The sequence below is a fragment of the Oncorhynchus keta genome, chromosome 3 (assembly GCF_023373465.1).
Source record: "Oncorhynchus keta strain PuntledgeMale-10-30-2019 chromosome 3, Oket_V2, whole genome shotgun sequence".
Taxonomy (NCBI): domain Eukaryota; kingdom Metazoa; phylum Chordata; class Actinopteri; order Salmoniformes; family Salmonidae; genus Oncorhynchus; species Oncorhynchus keta.
Window position 1 is genome coordinate 19,947,152 of NC_068423.1, and position 24,337 is coordinate 19,971,488.

The 24,337-nt window shown below is 45.0% G+C and overlaps 1 protein-coding gene across 1 annotated transcript in view; it reads right to left on the reverse strand.

The window, feature by feature from the left end:
• Positions 1-23,353, reverse strand: part of LOC118373709 (glutamate dehydrogenase, mitochondrial) — a 28,746-nt gene extending 5,393 nt beyond the window's left edge. Inside the window, exons 1-8 of the mRNA XM_052492580.1 lie at positions 22,788-23,353; positions 9,600-9,680; positions 9,168-9,223; positions 7,261-7,324; positions 5,932-6,026; positions 5,314-5,493; positions 287-424; positions 1-10 (exon numbers count right to left, since the gene is read on the reverse strand). The exon at positions 1-10 is cut by the window's left edge and continues 128 nt beyond it. Of these exons, the coding sequence (XP_052348540.1) occupies positions 1-10; positions 287-424; positions 5,314-5,493; positions 5,932-6,026; positions 7,261-7,324; positions 9,168-9,223; positions 9,600-9,680; positions 22,788-23,175 (1,012 nt within the window). The 5' untranslated portion in view covers positions 23,176-23,353. The remainder of the gene's footprint in view (positions 11-286; positions 425-5,313; positions 5,494-5,931; positions 6,027-7,260; positions 7,325-9,167; positions 9,224-9,599; positions 9,681-22,787) is intronic.
• Positions 23,354-24,337: the final 984 nt, after the last annotated feature.

The following is a 24,337-nucleotide window of genomic DNA, read 5'->3' on the forward strand; positions in this document are numbered from 1 at the left end:
AACCGTGTTGCTGCACACACACACACACACACACACACACACACACACACACACACACACACACACACACACACACACACACACACACACACACACACACACACACACACACACACACACACACACACACACACACACACACACACACACACACACATTAGTCAAATGCAAGAGACAGGAAGTGTTTCTTGGCTATAGCTCATATTCAGAACAAGAGAGGGCGGAAAAGTGAGAGAGAAAGAGAGACTGAGGAAGTTCGAAAGGAGAGTAAAGAGAGTATTTTTACCAGTTTGTAGTCCTCCAGCTGCTTGGGGTCAATGCCCTCTGGGTTGTAGATGCTGCCGTCATACTCAGCGATGCCCACACACTTAGCACCGTACCTGTGGAGGTACCGCATGGAGTGGAGACCCACGTTACCAAAGCCCTGAGAAAGAGAGATCATTACTATCTCCTTCATCACACACACACACACCATCATCAACTCTGCTCCAGAGTACATTAAAGACATTACACTGGGACCCTGGCGCCCCCATGTGGCCCACCTCTGCCACTGCAGTAGCCTCAGACCCACTGATAACTAGCTAATAAACTGACATACCAAATCAGCAGACAGAGAGAGGATTGAAACCAAGCAGGTAATATATCTGGTACAGCTGTGAAATATACCTTTAACTATAATGAGCATTGAGAAACATAATGCTGCTATAGGCCCTTAACAATAGATGGTTGACAGTCATTTCAATAGCAGCAAGGTCTATAAACTGAGATCAGCTCCTCCCCTATATCTCTCCATTATCCTCTCTGTCATCTGCTATCTACACGATGTCATTTACACATCTGCGTATTCGCTAAATCTCCAAGAAAATCGAGTCACACAACTACATAATCCAGCCATAATCCTGTTTAGTCAGCCTGTCTGCGTCTCTGTTTAGTGAGTCAGTCTGCGTCTCTGTTTAGTCAGCCTGTCTGCGTCTCTGTTTAGTGAGTCAGTCTGCGTCTCTGTTTAGTGAGTCAGTCTGCGTCTCTGTTTAGTGAGTCAGTCTGCGTCTCTGTTTAGTGAGTCAGTCTGCGTCTCTGTTTAGTGAGTCAGTCTGCGTCTCTGTTTAGTGAGTCAGTCTGCGTCTCTGTTTAGTGAGTCAGTCTGCGTCTCTGTTTAGTGAGTCAGTCTGCGTCTCTGTTTAGTGAGTCAGTCTGCGTCTCTGTTTAGTGAGTCAGTCTCTGTTTAGTGAGTCAGTCGTCTCTGTTTAGTGAGTCAGTCTGCGTCTCTGTTTAGTGAGTCAGTCTGCGTCTCTGTTTAGTGAGTCAGTCGCGTCTCTGTTTAGTGAGTCAGTCGCGTCTCTGTTTAGTGAGTCAGTCTGCGTCTCTGTTTAGTGAGTCAGTCCGTCTCTGTTTAGTGAGTCTCTGTTTAGTGAGTCAGTCCGCGTCTCTGTTTAGTGAGTCAGTCTCTGTTTAGTGAGTCGCGTCTCTGTTTAGTAGTCTCTGTTTAGTGAGTCAGTCAGTCTCTGTTTAGTGAGTCAGTCTGCGTCTCTGTTTGAGTCAGCTGTTTAGTGAGTCAGTCCGTGTCTCTGTTTAGTGAGTCAGTCCGTGTCTCTGTTTAGTGAGTCAGTCCGTGTCTCTGTTTAGTGAGTCAGTCTGTGTCTCTGTTTAGTGAGTCAGTCTGTGTCTCTGTTTAGTGTCTGTGTCTCTGTTTAGTGAGTCAGTCTGTGTCTCTGTTTAGTGAGTCAGTCTGTGTCTCTGTTTAGTGAGTCAGTCTGTGTCTCTGTTTAGCTGAGTCAGTCAGTCTGTGTCTCTGTTTGAGTCAGTCTCTGTTTAGTGAGTCAGTCTGCGTCTCTGTTTAGTGAGTCAGTCTGTGTCTCTGTTTAGTGAGTCAGTCTGTGTCTCTGTTTAGTGAGTCAGTCTGTGTCTCTGTTTAGTGAGTCAGTCTGTGTCTCTGTTTAGTGAGTCAGTCTGTGTCTCTGTTTAGTGAGTCAGTCTGTGTCTCTGTTTAGTGAGTCAGTCTGTGTCTCTGTTTAGTGAGTCAGTCTGTGTCTCTGTTTAGTGAGTCAGTCTGTGTCTCTGTTTAGTGAGTCAGTCTGTGTCTCTGTTTAGTGAGTCAGTCTGTGTCAGACACGAAGGTGAGATGTTTTTTTTTTCCCTTCTCAAAAATGAATAGTTGCTAGTCATTGAATACTAACGTCGGATGGGATATTCAAATATTAGATGAACCGTATCCATCACTGTTTCCTCAACATTTAGCCGACTGTACAAGCTTGAAGTTACAGTTTAAGACAGTTGTCAAGTAGGCTACTGTGGCTATTTCCTCATAATGTAGGCCTACCAGAGTGGCCTACCATCAAAAACAATGGAGAAAACTCCTCCCATAACATTTTAACATGGAAATAGCTGTTCTATCATTCATCCTACAGTAGCAGACATAGTGTGGTGTTCAATGTAGTCCTACATTCCATGAGACTTTTGAAAAAAACACGCAGGGCTTGACATTAACCTGTTTATCCACTTGTCCTTCAGACTGGGAGGTGACTGAAAATGTTGTTGTGTTGTTTGATGCAAGAAACCACTTTACAAAATAAAAGTATTATTTCCATACCATTATTACAGAGAATCAGACAAATGATGACACCCTCTTTCCTATTGTATACTAGGGCTTATTCAAGATGTCTCAAAATACACCACTGCCCCTTTAAGAAAAGAAAAAGCTCTTTACCAGAATCACTTTTCAAAGATGTCTAGAAGTGTACACGTTTGGTGCTCTTGTAGGAAGCAATCCGTCCCCCTTTGCTGACTACAAATAATCTATAACTGGGCTAATAATTGACTAACTAGTAAAGGATATGAACAAATGTGCACACGTGACTACATGCAGCTCTCGCTTTGATCTTGAAACAAGCATATCTACTCACGACCCTCATGCTGTAAACACAGTCCAGTTCAAAGTGACTGGCACAGATATATATATGGCAATGGTCTATTTGCATATAGGCCTACTGTATCTCTGATTGGTTATTCCACACAGGTCTGTGTAGAGTACGGGTTGAGATGTGAGCATCAATGCAATAGAATCCTACTCCGATACGTTCTGCCTAGAACAAAATCTCTTGCATAGTTAGTTTTGCATACTAAGTCTTGCGTAGTTTGTTTTGTTGTTTCGGTGTGTTGATTGGATCACAATTCCCACAGTAAAAGGAAACGTTGACCGTGTTAATAACTAAGGGGGAAAACTGTAGAAAGTTGAGTGATGTTCAATCTCGTGCTTCTCTGAGCAGGCTGACATTTCTTCTGCACGGCCGCACACACGCACAGCTTAGAGGGAACATTGGTGCTGATCCTTACTCACTACGAGTGTTGCAAAGTATACCCAAACTTTGGTACATTTTTGCAAAAGATATAAACGTTTGGTTCGGTACATCTTTAAAATGTTCCTTACGTGATTGAACAGCCTGATCAACTCTATGTGAAGGAGACGTGTCGCACTGCATGAGGCGAAGGAGATGTGTTGCGCTAACCCGCACGACGCTAGGCCAACTGCGCATCGTCCCACAGACCTCCCGGTCGCGGCCGGTTGCGACAGAGCCTGGGCGCGAACCCAGGGTCTCTGGTGGCACAGCTGCCCTTATCCACTGCGCCACCCGGGAGGCCCTGCAAGCTGCATTTTTGTTCAGTATATCTAAATTACTTATGAGTATTTAGTCACTTGTATTACACTGGGCTGAAATACATTTTGTAAATATGTATATTTCGTAAAATATACTTTCGAGAACAGTCATTTGTATTTTCAAAACACAAAATACTTTTCTATACCATTTTTTCATAGCGCACATTTTTATAAATTAAGAAATTGCTTCTTCTATGCAAATGTTGTTAACTTGCACAATGAAAGATGTTCTCTTAGTAGTTGCCAATAAACATGGAAAGGATTGTTTGTCATCTGTAGCCCCATGAAGTTCAATAACTCAATGCACACACTCCTATTGAATAATACACATTCACCTGTATTGTGAATTGACCCAGGCTACATCTTGATTTAACCAGTGTACCAGTAGATATTTACCATTAAAATAAATGTTCACCATTCTGCTGTTTTGTAGTTAGATTGGTAAAACAAAGTCAAACTTGATTGTGTGATTATATCATTAATTCATGAACATATACATACTACCGTCTGGATCCAGTGCCCTTCTGTGACTGGGGCTAATACGCTTTCTGTTGTTGTTGTGGTGGTATCGTTTTGGTATCAAGTATCGTGGTACTAAACCTGGTATCGGTATCCAATTCTAAATTCTGGTATCACGACAACTCTACTACAGAGAAAAGATAGACAGGCTTCGTATAGCCTATAGGCAGGCTTCGTATAGCCTATAGACAGGCTTCGTATAGCCTATAGACAGGCTTCGTATAGCCTATAGACAGGCTTCGTATAGCCTATAGACAGGCTTCGTATAGCCTATAGACAGGCTTCGTATAGCCTATAGACAGGCTTCGTATAGCCTATAGACAGGCTTCGTATAGCCTATAGACAGGCTTCGTATAGCCTATAGACAGGCTTCGTATAGCCTATAGACAGTATAGCCTATAGCTTCTATAGCCTATAGGCAGGCTTCGTATAGCCTATAGGCAGGCTTCGTATAGCCTATAGACAGGCTTCGTATAGCCTATAGACAGGCTTCGTATAGCCTATAGACAGGCTTCGTATAGCCTATAGACAGGCTTCGTATAGCCTATAGACAGGCTTCGTATAGCCTATAGACAGGCTTCGTATAGCCTATAGACAGGCTTCGTATAGCCTATAGACAGGCTTCGTATAGCCTATAGACAGGCTTCGTATAGCCTATAGACAGGCTTCCAGGAAGGAGGCCAAGGCTGAGGGCATCTCTCTCTCTCTGTGTGTGTGTCTGTGTGTCTGTGTCTGTGTCTGTGTCTGTGTCTGTGTCTGTGTCTGTGTCTGTGTCTGTGTCTGTGTCTGTGTCTGTGTCTGTGTCTGTGTGTGTGTGTGTGTGTTGTCTCGTGTGTCAGAGGGAACTGAGAGTCCTGCAGAAAGCTGCACTTTGGCCTTTAGTCTGTCTCACACACCGCGGCAGAGTGGGAACTGGGACCTACGGACCAGTGTAAAGCAGATCTGTGTGGTGTGATACTGCCGCTGAACTCTGCCACCACGTCTCTGACGTCACTGACCGTCACAGAGAGACGAATACTAACTCACCCCTGCAGATATTTAACAAAGTTCACATCAAAATCTGTTGACCAGATCAGCGTAAACAACTTTTACGCAACTTTGCAAATGGCAGAGTGTGTGCGTGTGTGTGTGTGTGTGTGTACCTGGATGATGAAGGTCTTGTCCTGGAAGCCGGGGGTCAGGCCCAGCATGCTCATGTAGGACGCCTCGTTGATGAAGTTCTCAATTCCGTGGAACACTCCGCGACCGGTGGCCGAGATACGCCCGTGGATCCCGCCCTGACTGATGGGCTTGCCTGTCACACACGCGTGGGCGTTGATGTCCTGCACAGAGAAACACCCAGAGAGACACAGAGCCAGACACACACACATTAGAGTGTATGTTTAATTGCATTAGATCTGTTTGTCAGACTGTGAGATAGAGAGTCTTCAGCATAGTTATGAGAGGTCAGTGCAGGACACATACTGCTTTGGGTCCAGACTACAGAACTACAGTACCCATACTGCCCTGGGGGGGGCCATGCTACAGAACTACAGTACCCATACTGCCCTGGGGGCCATGCTACAGAACTACAGTACCCATACTGCCCTGGGGGGCCATGCTACAGAACCACAGTACCCATACTGCCCTGGGGGGCCATGCTACAGAACCACAGTACCCATACTGCCCTGGGGGGCCATGCTACAGAACCACAGTACCCATACTGCCCTGGGGGCCCAACTACAGAACTACAGTGTATGTGCGTTTGTGTGGTAACTCACGGTGTGTGCGATGGTGTTGGCGTATGTGTCAGCGATCCAGGACATCTCTCTCTCTCCGGTGCTCATGTCAGGTGCAGGAACATCAATACCAGGCCCTGAGGGGGGGTGAAAGTTTCTGTGAGGACTGTAAGCATTTACACACAACCTACATCAGGGGTCCCCAATTATGATTTTTCCTTGAGTGGATAGTCTGGGGGCCAGAACATAGTTCTGAATAACACATTTTGTACACTGCAAATCGACAGCAGAAATCCAAAACTGATAGTGATCGACAAAAGACGGAATCATTACAAACCTTGATGACATTGAGATACGATCACATATGCATCTTGATTTATGCGTGGGAATACTTGGGAACAGATTTCCAAAATTAACAATCTCTTCGGGCCGATATCCTGGTGATTTTAGTCTTTTACGTCCAACAACAAAAAATATTTTAAAAATATATTATTTTGCTCAGAAGACTTGGGAGGCAAAAATAAATCTAATGACCCACGGGCCACCTAGTGGTGAAACCTGCCCTCCATCTTTCTCTTTCCCACCTAGTGGTGAACCCTGTCTAAATGCCAGTCTCTCTCCCTCTCTGTGGTATAAACAGGATGGTATGCAGGGAGGGACATTCTCATGTGTTCACTGGGCCCCGACATCCAAAAACAGAAGTGGACAGAGAGGGGGTGAGGATCTGACTGACTGGAAGAGGGTCTACTACCCACGTCACCATTAATACACAGCTTTTCCACTGCAACGGCAGACTTCCACTTCAGCAATTCTTTTTTACCTTTATTTAACCCTGCAAGTCAGTTAAGAACAAATTCTTATTTTCAATGACGGCCTAGGAACAGTGGGTTAACTGCCTGTTCAGGGGCAGAACGACAGATTTGTACCTTGTCAGCTCAGGGATTTGAACTTGCAACCTTTCGGTCAGCCAATCAGCATTCAGGGCTCGAACCACTCAGTTTATAGTAGTGTATACACTATGATGGCTGAAAGTGAGGGCTTGTGAGGAGCAGAATTAACAACCTCTGCATAATCAAAACGGTTGCTTTGTGAGAAGGGGTTAAAGTTTGCAGTTAGTCATTGTTATGTAAATGAAAGCTGAAAAGTACCAGTGGCCTGAGTCAGAACAGGACCGCCGGAGCCACAGCCCAGTGAGACAAAAGGCTGGGGGTAAAACCCCTGGGGTAAATCACTGGGGTAAATCACTGGGGTAAATCACTGGGGTAAAACCCTCGGGTAGAATCCTGTCTTCTCTGTGTTTTGAGATAGCACGTCACAGTCATAACATACAGGATCATAAGGGACAACTGGCTACATGAAGAACACACTTACCAATAAAACCTTTCTTGGCCAGCTCAATGGTGAACCTTCTAGTGATCTTCTCCAACTCATTGTCCTAAAGAGAGAGAGAGAGATAAATCACAGAGTGCACGAGGAGAGAGAAAGGTTTCCTGTGTGTCTGCCAGCTAACAGCTAAGCATTTCAGCTCCACTTAGCTCTGAAGGGCATACTACCACACACACACACACACAGGTGACAGATAAACAGATAAAGATGTAGCGATCAGCCCTAAAGAGCCTCTCTCTCTCTAGGATATGAATAAAGAGCCTCTCTCTCTCTAGGATATGAATAAAGAGCCTCTCTCTCTCTAGGATATGAATAAAGAGCCTCTCTCTCTCTAGGATATGAATAAAGAGCCTCTCTCTCTCTAGGATATGAATAAAGAGCCTCTCTCTCTCTAGGATATGAATAAAGAGCCTCTCTCTCTCTAGGATATGAATAAAGAGCCTCTCTCTCTAGGATATGAATAAAGAGCCTCTCTCCTATGAATAAAGAGCCTCTCTCTCTCTAGGATATGAATAAAGAGCCTCTCTCTCTCTAGGATATGAATAAAGAGCCTCTCTCTCTCTAGGATATGAATAAAGAGCCTCTCTCTCTAGGATATGAATAAAGAGCCTCTCTCTCTCTAGGATATGAATAAAGAGCCTCTCTCTCTCTAGGATATGAATAAAGAGCCTCTCTCTCTCTAGGATATGAATAAAGAGCCTCTCTCTCTCTAGGATATGAATAAAGAGCCTCTCTCTCTCTAGGATATGAATAAAGAGCCTCTCTCTCTCTAGGATATGAATAAAGAGCCTCTCTCTCTCTAGGATATGAATAAAGAGCCTCTCTCTCTAGGATATGAATAAAGAGCCTCTCTCTCTCTAGGATATGAATAGGATATGAATAAAGAGCCTCTCTCTCTCTAGGATATGAATAAAGAGCCTCTCTCTCTAGGATATGAATAAAGAGCCTCTCTCTCTCTAGGATATGAATAAAGAGCCTCTCTCTCTCTAGGATATGAATAAAGAGCCTCTCTCTCTCTAGGATATGAATAAAGAGCCTCTCTCTAGGATATGAATCTCTCTCTCTAGGATATGAATAAAGAGCCTCTAGGATATGAATAAAGAGCCTCTCTCTCTAGGATATGAATAAAGAGCCTCTCTCTCTCTAGGATATGAATAAAGAGCTCTCTCTAGGATATGAATAAAGAGCCTCTCTCTCTCTAGGATATGAATAAAGAGCCTCTCTCTCTCTAGGATATGAATAAAGAGCCTCTCTCTCTAGGATATGAATAAAGAGCCTCTCTCTCTAGGATATGAATAAAGAGCCTCTCTCTCTAGGATATGAATAAAGAGCCTCTCTCTCTAGGATATGAATAAAGAGCCTCTCTCTCTAGGATATGAATAAAGAGCCTCTCTCTCTAGGATATGAATAAAGAGCCTCTCTCTCTAGGATATGAATAAAGAGCCTCTCTCTCTAGGATATGAATAAAGAGCCTCTCTCTCTAGGATATGAATAAAGAACCTCTCTCTCTAGGATGTCTGTGTGTGTCTGTGTGTGTGTGTCTGTGTGTGTGTGTGTGGGACTGTAAGGGTTTACTGGAATAGATCATTGATGTGACATGGAGTAAAACATGCTTCCTGTGCATTAGAGCGTTCCCACAATAATCACCTACCATGTGTGTGTGTGTGTGTGTGTGTGTGTGTGTGTGTGTGTGTGTGTGTGTGTGTGTGTGTGTGTGTGGAAGAGAACAGCCTCAATCCAGTAAGAAAGCCACACTCTTCCTCCACACAACACACTTGTATCTGTGTGTGTGTGTGTATGTGTATCTGTGTGTGCGTGTGTATCTGTGTGTGCGTGTCTTTGTGTGTGCATCTCTGTGTGTGTGTGTATCTGTCTGTGTGTGACGGACTTACAGAGTAATTTTTGACGTTGATCTTGACACCAGCTTTAGCCCCCCCGAATGGTACATCTGGAGAGAGAGAAACCGGCTTAACAACTGGGGCTTACACACACACACACACACACACACACACACACACACACACACACACACACACACACACACACACACACACACACACACACACACACACACACACACACACACACACACACACACACACACACACACACACACACACACACACACACACACACACACACACATCTCTGAAAATGCTAATAAAAATCTCTCAGATCAGTGTGTATGTTTACATGAAATCAGGAGCACTGAGGCATGAATGAGATGAGAGGAGATGAGAGGAGATGAGAGGAGAGGAGAGGAGAGGAGAGGAGAGGAGAGGAGAGGAGAGAGGAGAGGAGGAGAGAGGAGAGGAGAGACTTACCGACCACGGCACACTTGTATGTCATCAGAGAGGCCAGAGCCTTCACCTCATCAACAGACACCTCTTCACTGTAACGGATCCCTGCACACAGACAGACACAAAGGGAGTCAACACACAGAGCCCAACAATACCACACACACTATAAAGTTGACAGGAAGGCTGGCTTTGAGTCTACTGTGTCCAGCACGGATACACTACCTGGGGTTACACTGTGTCTCCTCTACACCAGCAGCACAGGTACACTACCTGGGGTTACACGGTGTCTCCTCTACACCAGCAGCACGGATACACTACCTGGGGTTACACTGTGTCTCCTCTACACCAGCAGCACAGGTACACTACCTGGGGTTACACGGTGTCTCCTCTACAACAGCAGCACAGGTACACTACCTGGGGTTACACGGTGTCTCCTCTACACCAGCAGCACAGGTACACTACCTGGGGTTACACGGTGTCTCCTCTACACCAGAAGCACAGGTACACTACCTGGGGTTACACGGTGTCTCCTCTACACCAGAAGCACAGGTACACTACCTGGGGTTACACGGTGTCTCCTCTACACCAGAAGCACAGGTACACTACCTGGGGTTACACGGTGTCTCCTCTACACCAGCAGCACAGGTACACTACCTGGGGTTACACGGTGTCTCCTCTACACCAGAAGCACAGGTACACTACCTGGAGTTACACTGTGTCCCCTCTACACCAGCAGCACAGGTACACTACCTGGGGTTACACTGTGTCTCCTCTACACCAGCAGCACAGGTACACTACCTGGGGTTACACTGTGTCTCCTCTACACCAGCAGCACAGGTACACTACCTGGGGTTACACGGTGTCTCCTCTACACCAGAAGCACAGGTACACTACCTGGGGTTACACGGTGTCTCCTCTACACCAGCAGCACACTGTGTCTCCTCTACACCAGCAGCACAGGTACACTACCTGGGGTTACACTGTGTCTCCTCTACACCAGCAGCACAGGTACACACCTGGGGTTACACTGTGTCTCCTCCACCAGCAGCACAGGTACACTACCTGGGGTTACACTGTGTCTCCTCTACACCAGCAGCACAGGTACACTACCTGGGGTTACACTGTGACTTCTCTACACCAGCAGCACAGGTACACTACCTGGGGTTACACTGTGCCTCCTCTACACCAGCAGCACAGGTACACTACCTGGGGTTACACTGTGTCTCCTCTACACCAGCAGCACAGGTACACTACCTGGGGTTACACTGTGAATTCTCTACACCAGCAGCACAGATACACTATCTGGGGTTACACTGTGTCTCCTCTACACCAGCAGCACAGATACACTACCTGGGGTTACACTGTGTCTCCTCTACACCAGCAGCACAGGTACACTACCTGGGGTTACACTGTGCCTCCTCTACACCAGCAGCACAGGTACACTACCTGGGGTTACACGGTGTCTCCTCTACACCAGCAGCACAGGGAAACAGAGTGTGAGTGCTGACTTGGGCTGACCTATATTGGACTGTGTCACTGTGACAGACGACTACCGAGAGCCAGTGGCACCGACCACAGACAGGAGACTGCAGCCCAGCGCACTATAGAGGACAGAGAGAGGGTGTGCATGTGTGAGTGACATCATCTCAAAGCGCCACAGCGTGTCCCGAGACCCAGTCCAGAAAACAGCCCCTATACTAGCTAGCCCCCTGCTGTGTTAGCAGGAGGAGGGCACACATTAGCAACGCCTCCATAACATGACCTTTAGAGACCAGGCAGTCTACAAGTCACCCATATTAAGCTAGAGCTGCTGGAGGGCATGACCTTAACAACGTGGACCCTCCATTGAACTACACTATAGACACAGCACTGACTGAGACACAGATGTAGGACCTTCAGGTAGGGCCACTTCACTTTTGATACAGCAGCAACAAGGGAATGTGAATTATTATGTGGATTATAATTCACATGGACATTCTCCTGCAACCGAGTGATCAAATTAAGATTCTACATCTGAAGGCTAATTCAATTCACTGAACAAGAATGTTCTTTATACCCGTAACCTTTCAACCATTAAGCCCTCCCCCTTTGATTCTCCTCCTCTCCCATCCCCTACTACCGCAGCAAAGGCATGTTGAGAAACATTCCAATGGAATGAGTCTCTGGGTTGGCTAGGAAACATACACAAACATACTGTACACCCACACAGGCAAACCCGACCGCCCAAGAACCCACAGAGCTGTCCATTGATGTGGAAGGGAGCCCGCAGTGGGTTGTTAGTCACAGTGGAAATAAAAGCCACGGGCTTCCTCTTCTGCTTGGAAAGGAGAAGGACATGTTGGACGTTTAGCAGACTAAACATTATTTGAGTGTGAGTCACTTCCTGACACTCCCTAACACTGAGTCACGCCTGCACAAACACACTTCTGCAGTGGTCCAGCTAGAAAATGTGAGGTTCTGCAGTATTGTAGCAGAACCAGGGTTTCTATATAGAGCAGTGTGGGTCTGACTGACGGTCTGTATGTCATATCAGCAACAGCCTTTGTACTTTGTCTACACAGACAGTATCAGCCCATTTACCTCTAGTCTCTACCCCACTAGTACACTGACAATAACAGCCTTTACCCTCTAGACTCTACCCCACTATTACACTGACTATAACAGCCTTTATCCTCTAGACTCTACCCCACTAGTACACTGACAATAACAGCCTTTACCCTCTAGTCTCTACCCCACTAGTACACTGACTATAACCGCCTTTACCCTGTAGTCTCTACCCCACTAGTACACTGACTATAACAGCCTTTACCCTCTAGACTCTACCCCACTAGTACACTGACTATAACAGCCTTTACCCTCTAGACTCTACCCCACTAGTACACTGACTATAACAGCCTTTACCCTCTAGACTCTACCCCACTAGTACACTGACTATAACAGCCTTTACCCTCTAGACTCTACCCCACTAGTACACTGACTATAACAGCCTTTACCCTCTAGACTCTACCCCACTAGTACACTGACTATAACAGCCTTTACCCTCTAGACTCTACCCCACTAGTACACTGACTATAACATCCTTTACCCTCTAGTCTCTACCCCACTGACTATAACAGCCTTTACCCTCTAGTCTCTACCCCACTGACTATAACAGCCTTTACCCTCTAGACTCTACCCCACTGACTATAACAGCCTTTACCCTCTAGTCTCTACCCCACTAGTACACTGAATATAACAGCCTTTACCCTCTAGACTCTACCCCACTAGTACACTGACAATAACAGCCTTTACCCTCTAGACTCTACCCCACTATTACACTGACTATAACAGCCTTTATCCTCTAGACTCTACCCCACTAGTACACTGACAATAACAGCCTTTACCCTCTAGTCTCTACCCCACTAGTACACTGACTATAACCGCCTTTACCCTGTAGTCTCTACCCCACTAGTACACTGACTATAACAGCCTTTACCCTCTAGACTCTACCCCACTAGTACACTGACTATAACAGCCTTTACCCTCTAGTCTCTACCCCACTGACTATAACAGCCTTTACCCTCTAGTCTCTACCCCACTGACTATAACAGCCTTTACCCTCTAGTCTCTACCCCACTAGTACACTGAATATAACAGCCTTTACCCTCTAGACTCTACCCCACTAGTACACTGACTATAACAGCCTTTACCCTCTAGACTCTACCCCACTGACTATAACAGCCTTTACCCTCTAGTCTCTACCCCACTAGTACACTGAATATAACAGCCTTTACCCTCTAGACTCTACCCCACTAGTACACTGACAATAACAGCCTTTACCCTCTAGACTCTACCCCACTATTACACTGACTATAACAGCCTTTATCCTCTAGACTCTACCCCACTAGTACACTGACAATAACAGCCTTTACCCTCTAGTCTCTACCCCACTAGTACACTGACTATAACCGCCTTTACCCTGTAGTCTCTACCCCACTAGTACACTGACTATAACAGCCTTTACCCTCTAGACTCTACCCCACTAGTACACTGACTATAACAGCCTTTACCCTCTAGACTCTACCCCACTAGTACACTGACTATAACAGCCTTTACCCTCTAGACTCTACCCCACTAGTACACTGACTATAACAGCCTTTACCCTCTAGACTCTACCCCACTAGTACACTGACTATAACAGCCTTTACCCTCTAGACTCTACCCCACTAGTACACTGAATATAACAGCCTTTACCCTCTAGACTCTACCCCACTAGTACACTGACTATAACAGCCTTTACCCTCTAGACTCTACCCCACTAGTACACTGACTATAACAGCCTTTACCCTCTAGACTCTACCCCACTAGTACACTGACTATAACAGCCTTTACCCTCTAGTCTCTACCCCACTGACTATAACAGCCTTTACCCTCTAGTCTCTACCCCACTGACTATAACAGCCTTTACCCTCTAGTCTCTACCCCACTAGTACACTGAATATAACAGCCTTTACCCTCTAGACTCTACCCCACTAGTACACTGACTATAACAGCCTTTACCCTCTAGACTCTACCCCACTGACTATAACAGCCTTTACCCTCTAGTCTCTACCCCACTAGTACACTGAATATAACAGCCTTTACCCTCTAGACTCTACCACACTAGTACACTGACTATAACAGCCTTTACCCTCTAGACTCTACCCCACTGACTATAACAGCCTTTACCCTCTAGTCTCTACCCCACTATTACACTGACTATAACAGCCTTTACCCTCTAGACTCTACCCCACTGACTATAACAGCCTTTACCCTCTAGTCTCTACCCCACTAGTACACTGAATATAACAGCCTTTACCCTCTAGACTCTACCCCACTAGTACACTGACTATAACAGCCTTTACCCTCTAGTCTCTACCCCACTAGTACACTGAATATAACAGCCTTTACCCTCTAGACTCTACCACACTAGTACACTGACTATAACAGCCTTTACCCTCTAGACTCTACCCCACTGACTATAACAGCCTTTACCCTCTAGTCTCTACCCCACTATTACACTGACTATAACAGCCTTTACCCTCTAGACTCTACCCCACTGACTATAACAGCCTTTACCCTCTAGTCTCTACCCCACTAGTACACTGACTATAACAGCCTTTACCCTCTAGTCTCTACCCCACTGACTATAACAGCCTTTACCCTCTAGTCTCTACCCCACTGACTATAACAGCCTTTACCCTCTAGTCTCTACCCCACTAGTACACTGAATATAACAGCCTTTACCCTCTAGACTCTACCCCACTAGTACACTGACTATAACAGCCTTTACCCTCTAGACTCTACCCCACTGACTATAACAGCCTTTACCCTCTAGTCTCTACCCCACTAGTACACTGAATATAACAGCCTTTACCCTCTAGACTCTACCCCACTAGTACACTGACAATAACAGCCTTTACCCTCTAGACTCTACCCCACTATTACACTGACTATAACAGCCTTTATCCTCTAGACTCTACCCCACTAGTACACTGACTATAACAGCCTTTACCCTCTAGTCTCTACCCCACTAGTACACTGACTATAACCGCCTTTACCCTGTAGTCTCTACCCCACTAGTACACTGACTATAACAGCCTTTACCCTCTAGACTCTACCCCACTAGTACACTGACTATAACAGCCTTTACCCTCTAGACTCTACCCCACTAGTACACTGACTATAACAGCCTTTACCCTCTAGACTCTACCCCACTAGTACACTGACTATAACAGCCTTTACCCTCTAGACTCTACCCCACTAGTACACTGACTATAACAGCCTTTACCCTCTAGACTCTACCCCACTAGTACACTGACTATAACAGCCTTTACCCTCTAGACTCTACCCCACTAGTACACTGACTATAACATCCTTTACCCTCTAGACTCTACCCCACTAGTACACTGACAATAACAGCCTTTACCCTCTAGACTCTACCCCACTAGTACACTGACTATAACAGCCTTTACCCTCTAGACTCTACCCCACTGACTATAACAGCCTTTACCCTCTAGTCTCTACCCCACTGACTATAACAGCCTTTACCCTCTAGTCTCTACCCCACTAGTACACTGAATATAACAGCCTTTACCCTCTAGACTCTACCCCACTAGTACACTGACTATAACAGCCTTTACCCTCTAGACTCTACCCCACTGACTATAACAGCCTTTACCCTCTAGTCTCTACCCCACTAGTACACTGAATATAACAGCCTTTACCCTCTAGACTCTACCCCACTAGTACACTGACTATAACAGCCTTTACCCTCTAGACTCTACCCCACTGACTATAACAGCCTTTACCCTCTAGTCTCTACCCCACTATTACACTGACTATAACAGCCTTTACCCTCTAGACTCTACCCCACTGACTATAACAGCCTTTACCCTCTAGTCTCTACCCCACTAGTACACTGAATATAACAGCCTTTACCCTCTAGACTCTACCCCACTAGTACACTGACTATAACAGCCTTTACCCTCTAGTCTCTACCCCACTAGTACACTGAATATAACAGCCTTTACCCTCTAGACTCTACCACAAGTACACTGACTATAACAGCCTTTACCCTCTAGACTCTACCCCACTGACTATAACAGCCTTTACCCTCTAGTCTCTACCCCACTATTACACTGACTATAACAGCCTTTACCCTCTAGACTCTACCCCACTCTACCCCCCACTGACTATAACAGCCTTTACCCTCTAGTCTCTACCCCACTATTACACTGACTATAACAGCCTTTACCCTCTAGACTCTACCCCACTGACTATAACAGCCTTTACCCTCTAGTCTCTACCCCACTAGTACACTGACTATAACAGCCTTTACCCTCTAGACTCTACCCCACTAGTACACTGACTATAACAGCCTTTACCCTCTAGACTCTACCCCACTGACTATAACAGCCTTTACCCTCTAGTCTCTACCCCACTATTACACTGACTATAACAGCCTTTACCCTCTAGACTCTACCCCACTGACTATAACAGCCTTTACCCTCTAGTCTCTACCCCACTATTACACTGACTATAACAGCCTTTACCCTCTAGACTCTACCCCACTGACTATAACAGCCTTTACCCTCTAGTCTCTACCCCACTAGTACACTGACTATAACAGCCTTTACCCTCTAGACTCTACCCCACTGACTATAACAGCCTTTACCCTCTAGTCTCTACCCCATTAGTACACTGACTATAACAGCCTTTACCCTCTAGTCTCTACCCCACTAGTACACTGACTATAACAGCCTTTACCCTCTAGACTCTACCCCACTGACTATAACAGCCTTTACCCTCTAGTCTCTACCCCATTAGTACACTGACTATAACAGCCTTTACCCTCTAGTCTCTACCCCACTAGTACACTGACTATAACAGCCTTTACCCCATCTAGCCTAACCATCAGTCGTCTGTGTCCCAAGTAACTGTGTTTTCCACTGAGCTAACTGTAGTAGCTGTAGTCAGAGAGGAGGGGAATGGAAACCATGAGAAGTGTAGCTGTAGTCAGAGAGGAGGGGAATGGAAACCATGAGAAGTGTAGCTGTAGTCAGAGAGGAGGGGAATGGAAACCATGAGAAGTGTAGCTGTAGTCAGAGAGGAGGGGAATGGAAACCATGAGAAGTGTAGCTGTAGTCAGAGAAGAGGGGAATGGAAACCATGAGAAGTGTAGCTGTAGTCAGAGAGGAGGGGAATAGAAACCATGAGAAGTGTAGCTGTAGTCAGAGAAGAGGGGAATGGAAACCATGAGAAGTGTAGCTGTAGTCAGAGAGGAGGGGAATGGAAACCATGAGAAGTGTAGCTGTAGTCAGAGAGGAGGGGAATGGAAACCATGAGAAGTGTAGCTGTAGTCAGAGAGGAGGGGAATGGAAACCATGAGAAGTGTAGCTGTAGTCAGAGAAGAGGGGAATGGAAACCATGAGAAGTGTAGCTGTAGTCAGAGAGGAGGGGAATGGAAACCATGAGAAGTGTAGCTGTAGTCAGAGAAGAGGGGAATGGAAACCATGAGAAGTGTAGCTGTAGTCAGAGAGGAGGGGAATGGAAACCATGAGAAGTGTAGCTGTAGTCAGAGAAGAGGGGAATGGAAACCATGAGAAGTGTAGCTGTAGTCAGAGAGGAGGGGAATGGAAACCATGAGAAGTGTAGCTGTAGTCAGAGAGGAGGGGAATGGAAACCATGAGAAGTGTAGCTGTAGTCAGAGAGGAGGGGAATGGAAACCATGAGAAGTGTAGCTGTAGTCAGAGAGGAGGGGAATGGAAAGTGTGTGACTAAGCTGCAGAAAGTGAAAAGACGGATTTGATCACTTCTCTAAAAAGCGTTTGAGGGAAGCATCTGCTCTGGTGGCGTGTGACAACCTCTGACCTCCCCATGATGATGCGTTTGCCATAATTAAACATCTATAGGCCACACCAATCAGAAAGTCTATTCAAATGTTGTGTCACATGCGCCAAATACAACAGGTAACAGTGAAATGCTTACTTTCAAGCCCTTAACCAACAATGCAGTTAAGAAAATACCAACAAAAAAAAGTAAGAGATAAGAACATAAAATAATTAAAGAGCAGCAGTAAAATAACAATAGCGGGGCTATGTACATTAACACCCAACCAATGTCCCCTCCAGTGTTCAAATATACTCTCCGTCAGTCTGTCAGAACATGCACCTGATTCAGCTTGCCTGGCACAATGGGTAGGTGGTGAGACTTTGCACTTTAAGACCAGTTGGTTAAACAAGAGAAAACTCACTGGATGAGCCAAATAAAGTTACGCTTAGTGAACACTCCTCCCGCCTCCTGTCAAAATGCTGACGAATAGGAACGCTTGGGTACATTACCACCCCTTCCCCTACTCCACTCGTCAAACAACTGTTCCCTCCTCTCTCACTCCCCCCCTCACTGGAAATATGTCACATCCTGATCCTCACCCCACAAATCACCCACAATGCAGAGCTGAACAAGTCTTGAACTTTGACTTGAACCTTGAACCACATAGCTCCCCTCCTAAAACAGACACACCCTGCGGCCCCACCCTCTAAACCCTCCTCCAGACACACAGACAGACAGACAATTAACTCAGGAACCACCACACCTATGTGGAATCCCCTGCTTTCAATATACTTTGTATCCCTCATTTACTCCAGTGTTTCTTTAAGTTTGGCAGTTACTTTAGCAACGTGCATGCCCCGCCCACCTGAGGATCTGTCCATTTCCTGTGTTCGAGGGGTGTAAATCCACTCGTCACTTAAATATTGCTGGCTTGATTACTTTCCTTTAAGTGCTGCGACCCTTTCATACTCTTGCTTGTGCCTGTCGTTTTTCCCCCATTAACGTTACGGCCGCGGAAATGTTTGTAATGGTCTGTCAAACACACCCCGGTAATGGCTGAAACGAGCTCAATGGAATACATCGTCTTTCCGTTGCAGCTATAAGAACGTTAAAGCTTCGTCGGGGATTTAAATGCATCGTCTCGACACAACACAAGAAAGATCACTTTATTTATCTGTTGCATTCCTTTTTGGTGGAATTTTAAAAAGTTCAACAAACTTGAAATGAAAGTAACTTCCAAAAAGGAACAGTCAGATTATAGAAATAATGTCTGATCTCTTAAACAATGTAAAGCCTGTTGATTTTTTTTTTTTTAAATCTGAGGGTATCCTGATATTGACACACTTGTTGAACCATGCAACAGAACGTGACAACAGTAATTAATAAGGCTGGTGCAGGTGGGCCTAGACAGAACCGGTCTCTGGTGGTCACAGCCCTGTTGCACCATTTATGTTCATTTGTTAATAGATAAAAATACACCAAGTGTATTTATGCAAATTCAGCACGTATGAGTGCATTTTAAGAATTGTTTTTGTTCTACAAAATTTTACAATAAATGTAATACCTGAATTCCAATCAAAATCCCTGTATTCCATTCATTATTTGTTCGTGCCAGTAAAATGTTTTATGTGACATAATTCAGTCAATATCCGAAGGGTTTTAAAGAGCTGACCGGGGGCTATGCTACTAGCATAGCGGGGTTGTACTGTCACCCTGAAGGTATTCAGGGTCAGCAGACATCGTAAAACTGTCATTCAGATGGTCTCAGCGACATGAACGTCACATAGCAGGTTACCACATAGAGCTTCGTAGTTACGGTTATGATGTATGGGTTGTCATGGATCGATCCATATTCACCATGCCACCCCCATTTCCATGCCGAGTGCTAGCTTGCTGGTTGTGTGGGAGTGGCTGACGTCATTCACTTATGGCAGTGAGACGGGCGAAAGGCAGTGCTGAGCAGAATTGGCTGTATGGTTTAATTCTCTCAACTAAAAGCCATAAAAATGCCGTGGCTATAGCCCTACATTCATTAAAAACATAGCTAAATACCAGTTCATTGAAAATGTGTCCCATCCAACTTCTTGTGCAGCTGGCAGGCAGCTCACTGACTCTGTCTGATCTGAGCCTAGGCTCATCTAGGCTCATCTAGGCTCATCTAGGCTAATTATTTGCTGGAAACAGTGCCGTTCACCCTCCCATCACCAGAGCAACTCATCAACACCAAAAATAACATTCCGATGTAGGCCTACCTCAGAAGTAAGCCTACCTCAGAAGTAAGCCTACCTCAGAAGTAAGCCTACCTCAGAAGTAAGCCTACCTCAGAAGTAAGCCTACCTCAGAAGTAAGCCTACCTCAGAAGTAAGCTTACCTCAGAAGTAAGCTTACCTCAGAAGTAAGCTTACCTCAGAAGTAAGCTTACCTCAGAAGTAAGCTTACCTCAGAAGTAAGCTTACCTCAGAAGTAAGCTTACCTCAGAAGTAAGCTATGTTATTAGACTAGTAGCTATCTGTATTTCAGTTCAGACGTAGCCCTTTCATGTAGTTAATTACCAAAAGTAACCTCTTTGGCCTCATGGGTCGAATGTTATTCATATTTTATTAAACCATTCAAACATTTCTTTTAAACTGACAAAAATGTTTCTATGTCAAACGGTTTTGTTATATTTCCGTCTTCTGTGATGTATATAAAGTGTAATATTGGGACGCAAACTCCAAATGTAATACATTTCAACTCTATAGCTGACATGGTACAGGTGTCTTCTTTTTTCTAAGCCCATAACTATGTGTGTGAGTTGTACTTTTGTATCAAAGTAGATTTGTTTAAGACGACCAAGAAACACTCTGTGTGACCCCGATTTAACCCACTGTACTCATGGGAAATGTGTGTCTGTGTGAGGCTGCGTGTGTCCATATTATGTGTGAGGCTATGTGTGATGTGCATGTGTGTGTGTGTGTGTGTGTGTGTGTGTGTGTGTGTGTGTGTGTGTGTGTGTGTGTGTGTGTGTGTGTGTGTGTGTGTGTGTGTGTGTGTGTGTGTGTGTGTGTGTGTGTGTCACAGGATTGGGCGTATGATTAATCACTCTAGGCCTACTAAATATAACATAAGCGTGATATATACAGTACCAGTCAAAAGCTTGGACTCACCTACTCATTCAAGGGTTTTTCTTTATTTTTACTATTTTCTACATTGTAGAATAATAGTGAAGACATCAAAACTATGAAATAACACAAATGGAATCATGTAGTAACCAAAATAGTGTTAAACACATCAAAATATATTTAATATTTAAGATTCTTCAAAGTAGCCACCCTTTCCCTTGATGACAACTTTTCACAACCTTGGCATTCTCTCAACCAGCTTCATGAGGTAGTCACCTGGAATGCATTGAAATTAACAGGTGTGCCTTATCAAAAGTTAATTTGTGGAATTTCTTTCCTTCTTAATGCATTTGAGCCAATCAGTTGTGTTGTTGTCTGGCTCTTATGAGGACCGCCACAGGAAAGGAAGACCCAGAGTTACCTCTGCTGAGGAGGATAAGTTCATTAGAGTTAACTGCACCTCAGATTGCAGCCCAAATAAAAGCTTCACGGAGGTCAAGTAACAGACACATCTCAACATCAACTGTTCAGAGACTGCGTGAACCAGGCCTTCATTGCTGCAAAGAAACAACTACTAAAGGACACCGATAAGAAGAAGAGACTTGCTTGGCCAAAAAAGACTCGCAATGGACATTAGACCGGTGGAAATCGGTCCTTTGGTATGATGAGTTTTTGTAAGATGCAAAGTAGGTGAACGGATGATCTCTGCATGTGTGGTTCCCACCGTGAAGCATGGAGGAGGAGTGTGATGGTGTGGGGGTATATTGCTGGTGACACTGTCAGTGATTTATTTAGAATTTAAGGCAAACCTAAACCTGCATGGCTACCACAGCAATACGCCATTCCATCTGGTTTGCGCTTAGTGGGACTATCATTTGTTTTCAACAGGACAATGACCCAACACACCTCCAGGCTTTGTAAGGGCTATTTCACCAAGAGGGAGAGTAACGGAGAGTGACGCCTGCTGTACAGACGAATTAGCATATTAAGTATCTAATTTGCATAAAGCAATATAAAAGTTTTATACACATTTCATAAACTGTTATAGACTCTCAGTCCTACTTTACATTATTGGGCTTAAAGTACTGAAATTATGTATTATGCCTAATTTGCATATTAAATGGTTCATTTGCATAATACAGCATTTTAATGTAATGTTTTTATTTTATTTGAGTCATCTCTGTGAACCTTGAAAATGTCAAAACAATATGACCATCCGATCTTGAGATATTCTGAGTTATTGGACCAAAGTAAGTAAGCATTTCACTGTAAGGTTTACACCTGTTGTATTCGGCGCATGTGGCAAATCAAATCTGGTGTCGAATGTAGGAATCCGGACAGGTGCTTTAGTGCCTTATTGACAACAGATTATAGTTACACTGACCTACCTGTTCGCGACCTTTTCTGAACTCTTGAAAATGAGATATCTCAGCATTGGTAAGTCTTATCCTCATGAAATAAAGCGTTCTGTGCTCCTGACAAGGCGCTCTATGATTTGGAAAGCAACGTATAACACCAGAACGAACCACAGTTTCATGTTGTCCTCTAACACCCTACTGATGATGCAGCTAGGAGATGCAGCTAGCTATCTATACAGTAACTAGCTAACGGTAGCTAAACAGAGTCAGTGCAGCGGTTCTCTCACTGCGGAGTAATGGGATCGCCAAATGAGCTACCGAGCTAGATAGTTAATTTCGCAACCGCACAACCACCCGAAGGACAGTTAAGAAGCAGGAAGCGGCGCGTGGCAGTATCTTACCCCCCTTGCAGGGCGTCCTGTGCTGGCTGTGCTGTGCGCGGTAGCCCTCCACTACCTCCCACTCTCCGTTGTCCCTCTTGATGGGGAAAGAGACGCTGAGGACGTGGTTGCAGGGCTTGATGATGCGGAGAATCCCCTTCACTCGTTTCATCTTCTGCTCGGGGGTCTCCCTGCTCTTCAGGTCCTCAACAAGCTTGTCCTGAACGATGGCGGCTCCGCGGTCGAAGAAACCCTCCACCATACGAAAGAAGTTGGGGTCGTCGGGCTGTTCACTATACTGTCGGACCCGCATCAGAGCGGCCGATGCTGGGAGAGCAGATTCCACGCAGCCCGAGGCCAGGGCACTGCCCGCCCCGCGGGATAACAGCTCCCCGAAGTACCGGTACATGATCGATCTAACCGTTTAACTGGGGGGGAGTAAAACAACAGCGACGGGGGTATCTATCTATTAACCGGTCAGAGGGAGGTATGACTAAACGGCACAGCAGCACACCTTCACTGTGTCCCCTCTTCCGACTGAATGGCCGCTGGAAGTGCGCGCTCGTTCACTTTAAGTCTGCGCTGACCACCAAGGCTTGGACGCCTCCGGGACCGGGATGCACGCGGAAGAGGAGGGTACAGTTCTATGAAGGAGGTTCATTTCGGGCCGCGCGTCCGCAAGAGACAGAAAACAAAGCGCGATCCCGTGTGTGTCCCTCTTTGAAAGCAGTTGTAGGTGGCCTATGTCAAATGTTTATTGTGCAAGTACGATATATAGCTTACATATTCACAGATAAATCCAGCTTCTGATTCTTCTAATGAGACAATTGTGTAGTTATTCTGATGGGATCCTGAGCATTTAATTTGGTGGTATTCTCGGTCCCTATGTCTGCACATAAACATGGCCAGTGTAAACAAATATACATCATTAACACTGCAAATCATTTTTCAAGTGCTCAAATGGTTTTTGGGGTCAGTATGGTTCCACATAGAACCACGACCCTTACCAAAGAACCCTTGAGGAACTCACATTTCTTTATGCATAGGCTTCTCAAACATTTAGCACTGTTATGGTGTCTTTATGGTTCCAAACAGACAACACTTTCAATGTTGATTTAACATCCGGAGAGTTTTCTGTGTACTATGACAGTCTGACTGAAAATAATGGAAATCAACATTTTTATTTTTTTGTAAGAGGTAGTTGTTTTAATGAGAAAGTTAGACCAAAGAATATAGGCCTACACACAAAAGAATGTGGGTTCCTTAATGGTTCTTTGGTAAGGGTGATGGTTCTATGTGGAACCATACTTCCCCAAAGAACCCTTTGAGTCCTTCAATGGTTCTTTTGAATTGAATTTGAATTGAATTGAATTTGTCAATAAACATAGTAAGAAAACCGATGGAATTTGTATATAATATGGCTGTTAAACCAGAATTGAAAACCCTGTATGGTTCTACAAAGAACCTATGAGATTGAGAATGGTTATTTATAGAACCATTCTCCGTAAAGGTTCTATAAAGAACCATGAAAAAGTGTTCCATATAGCACCAAAAAGGGTTTTAAAAAATGT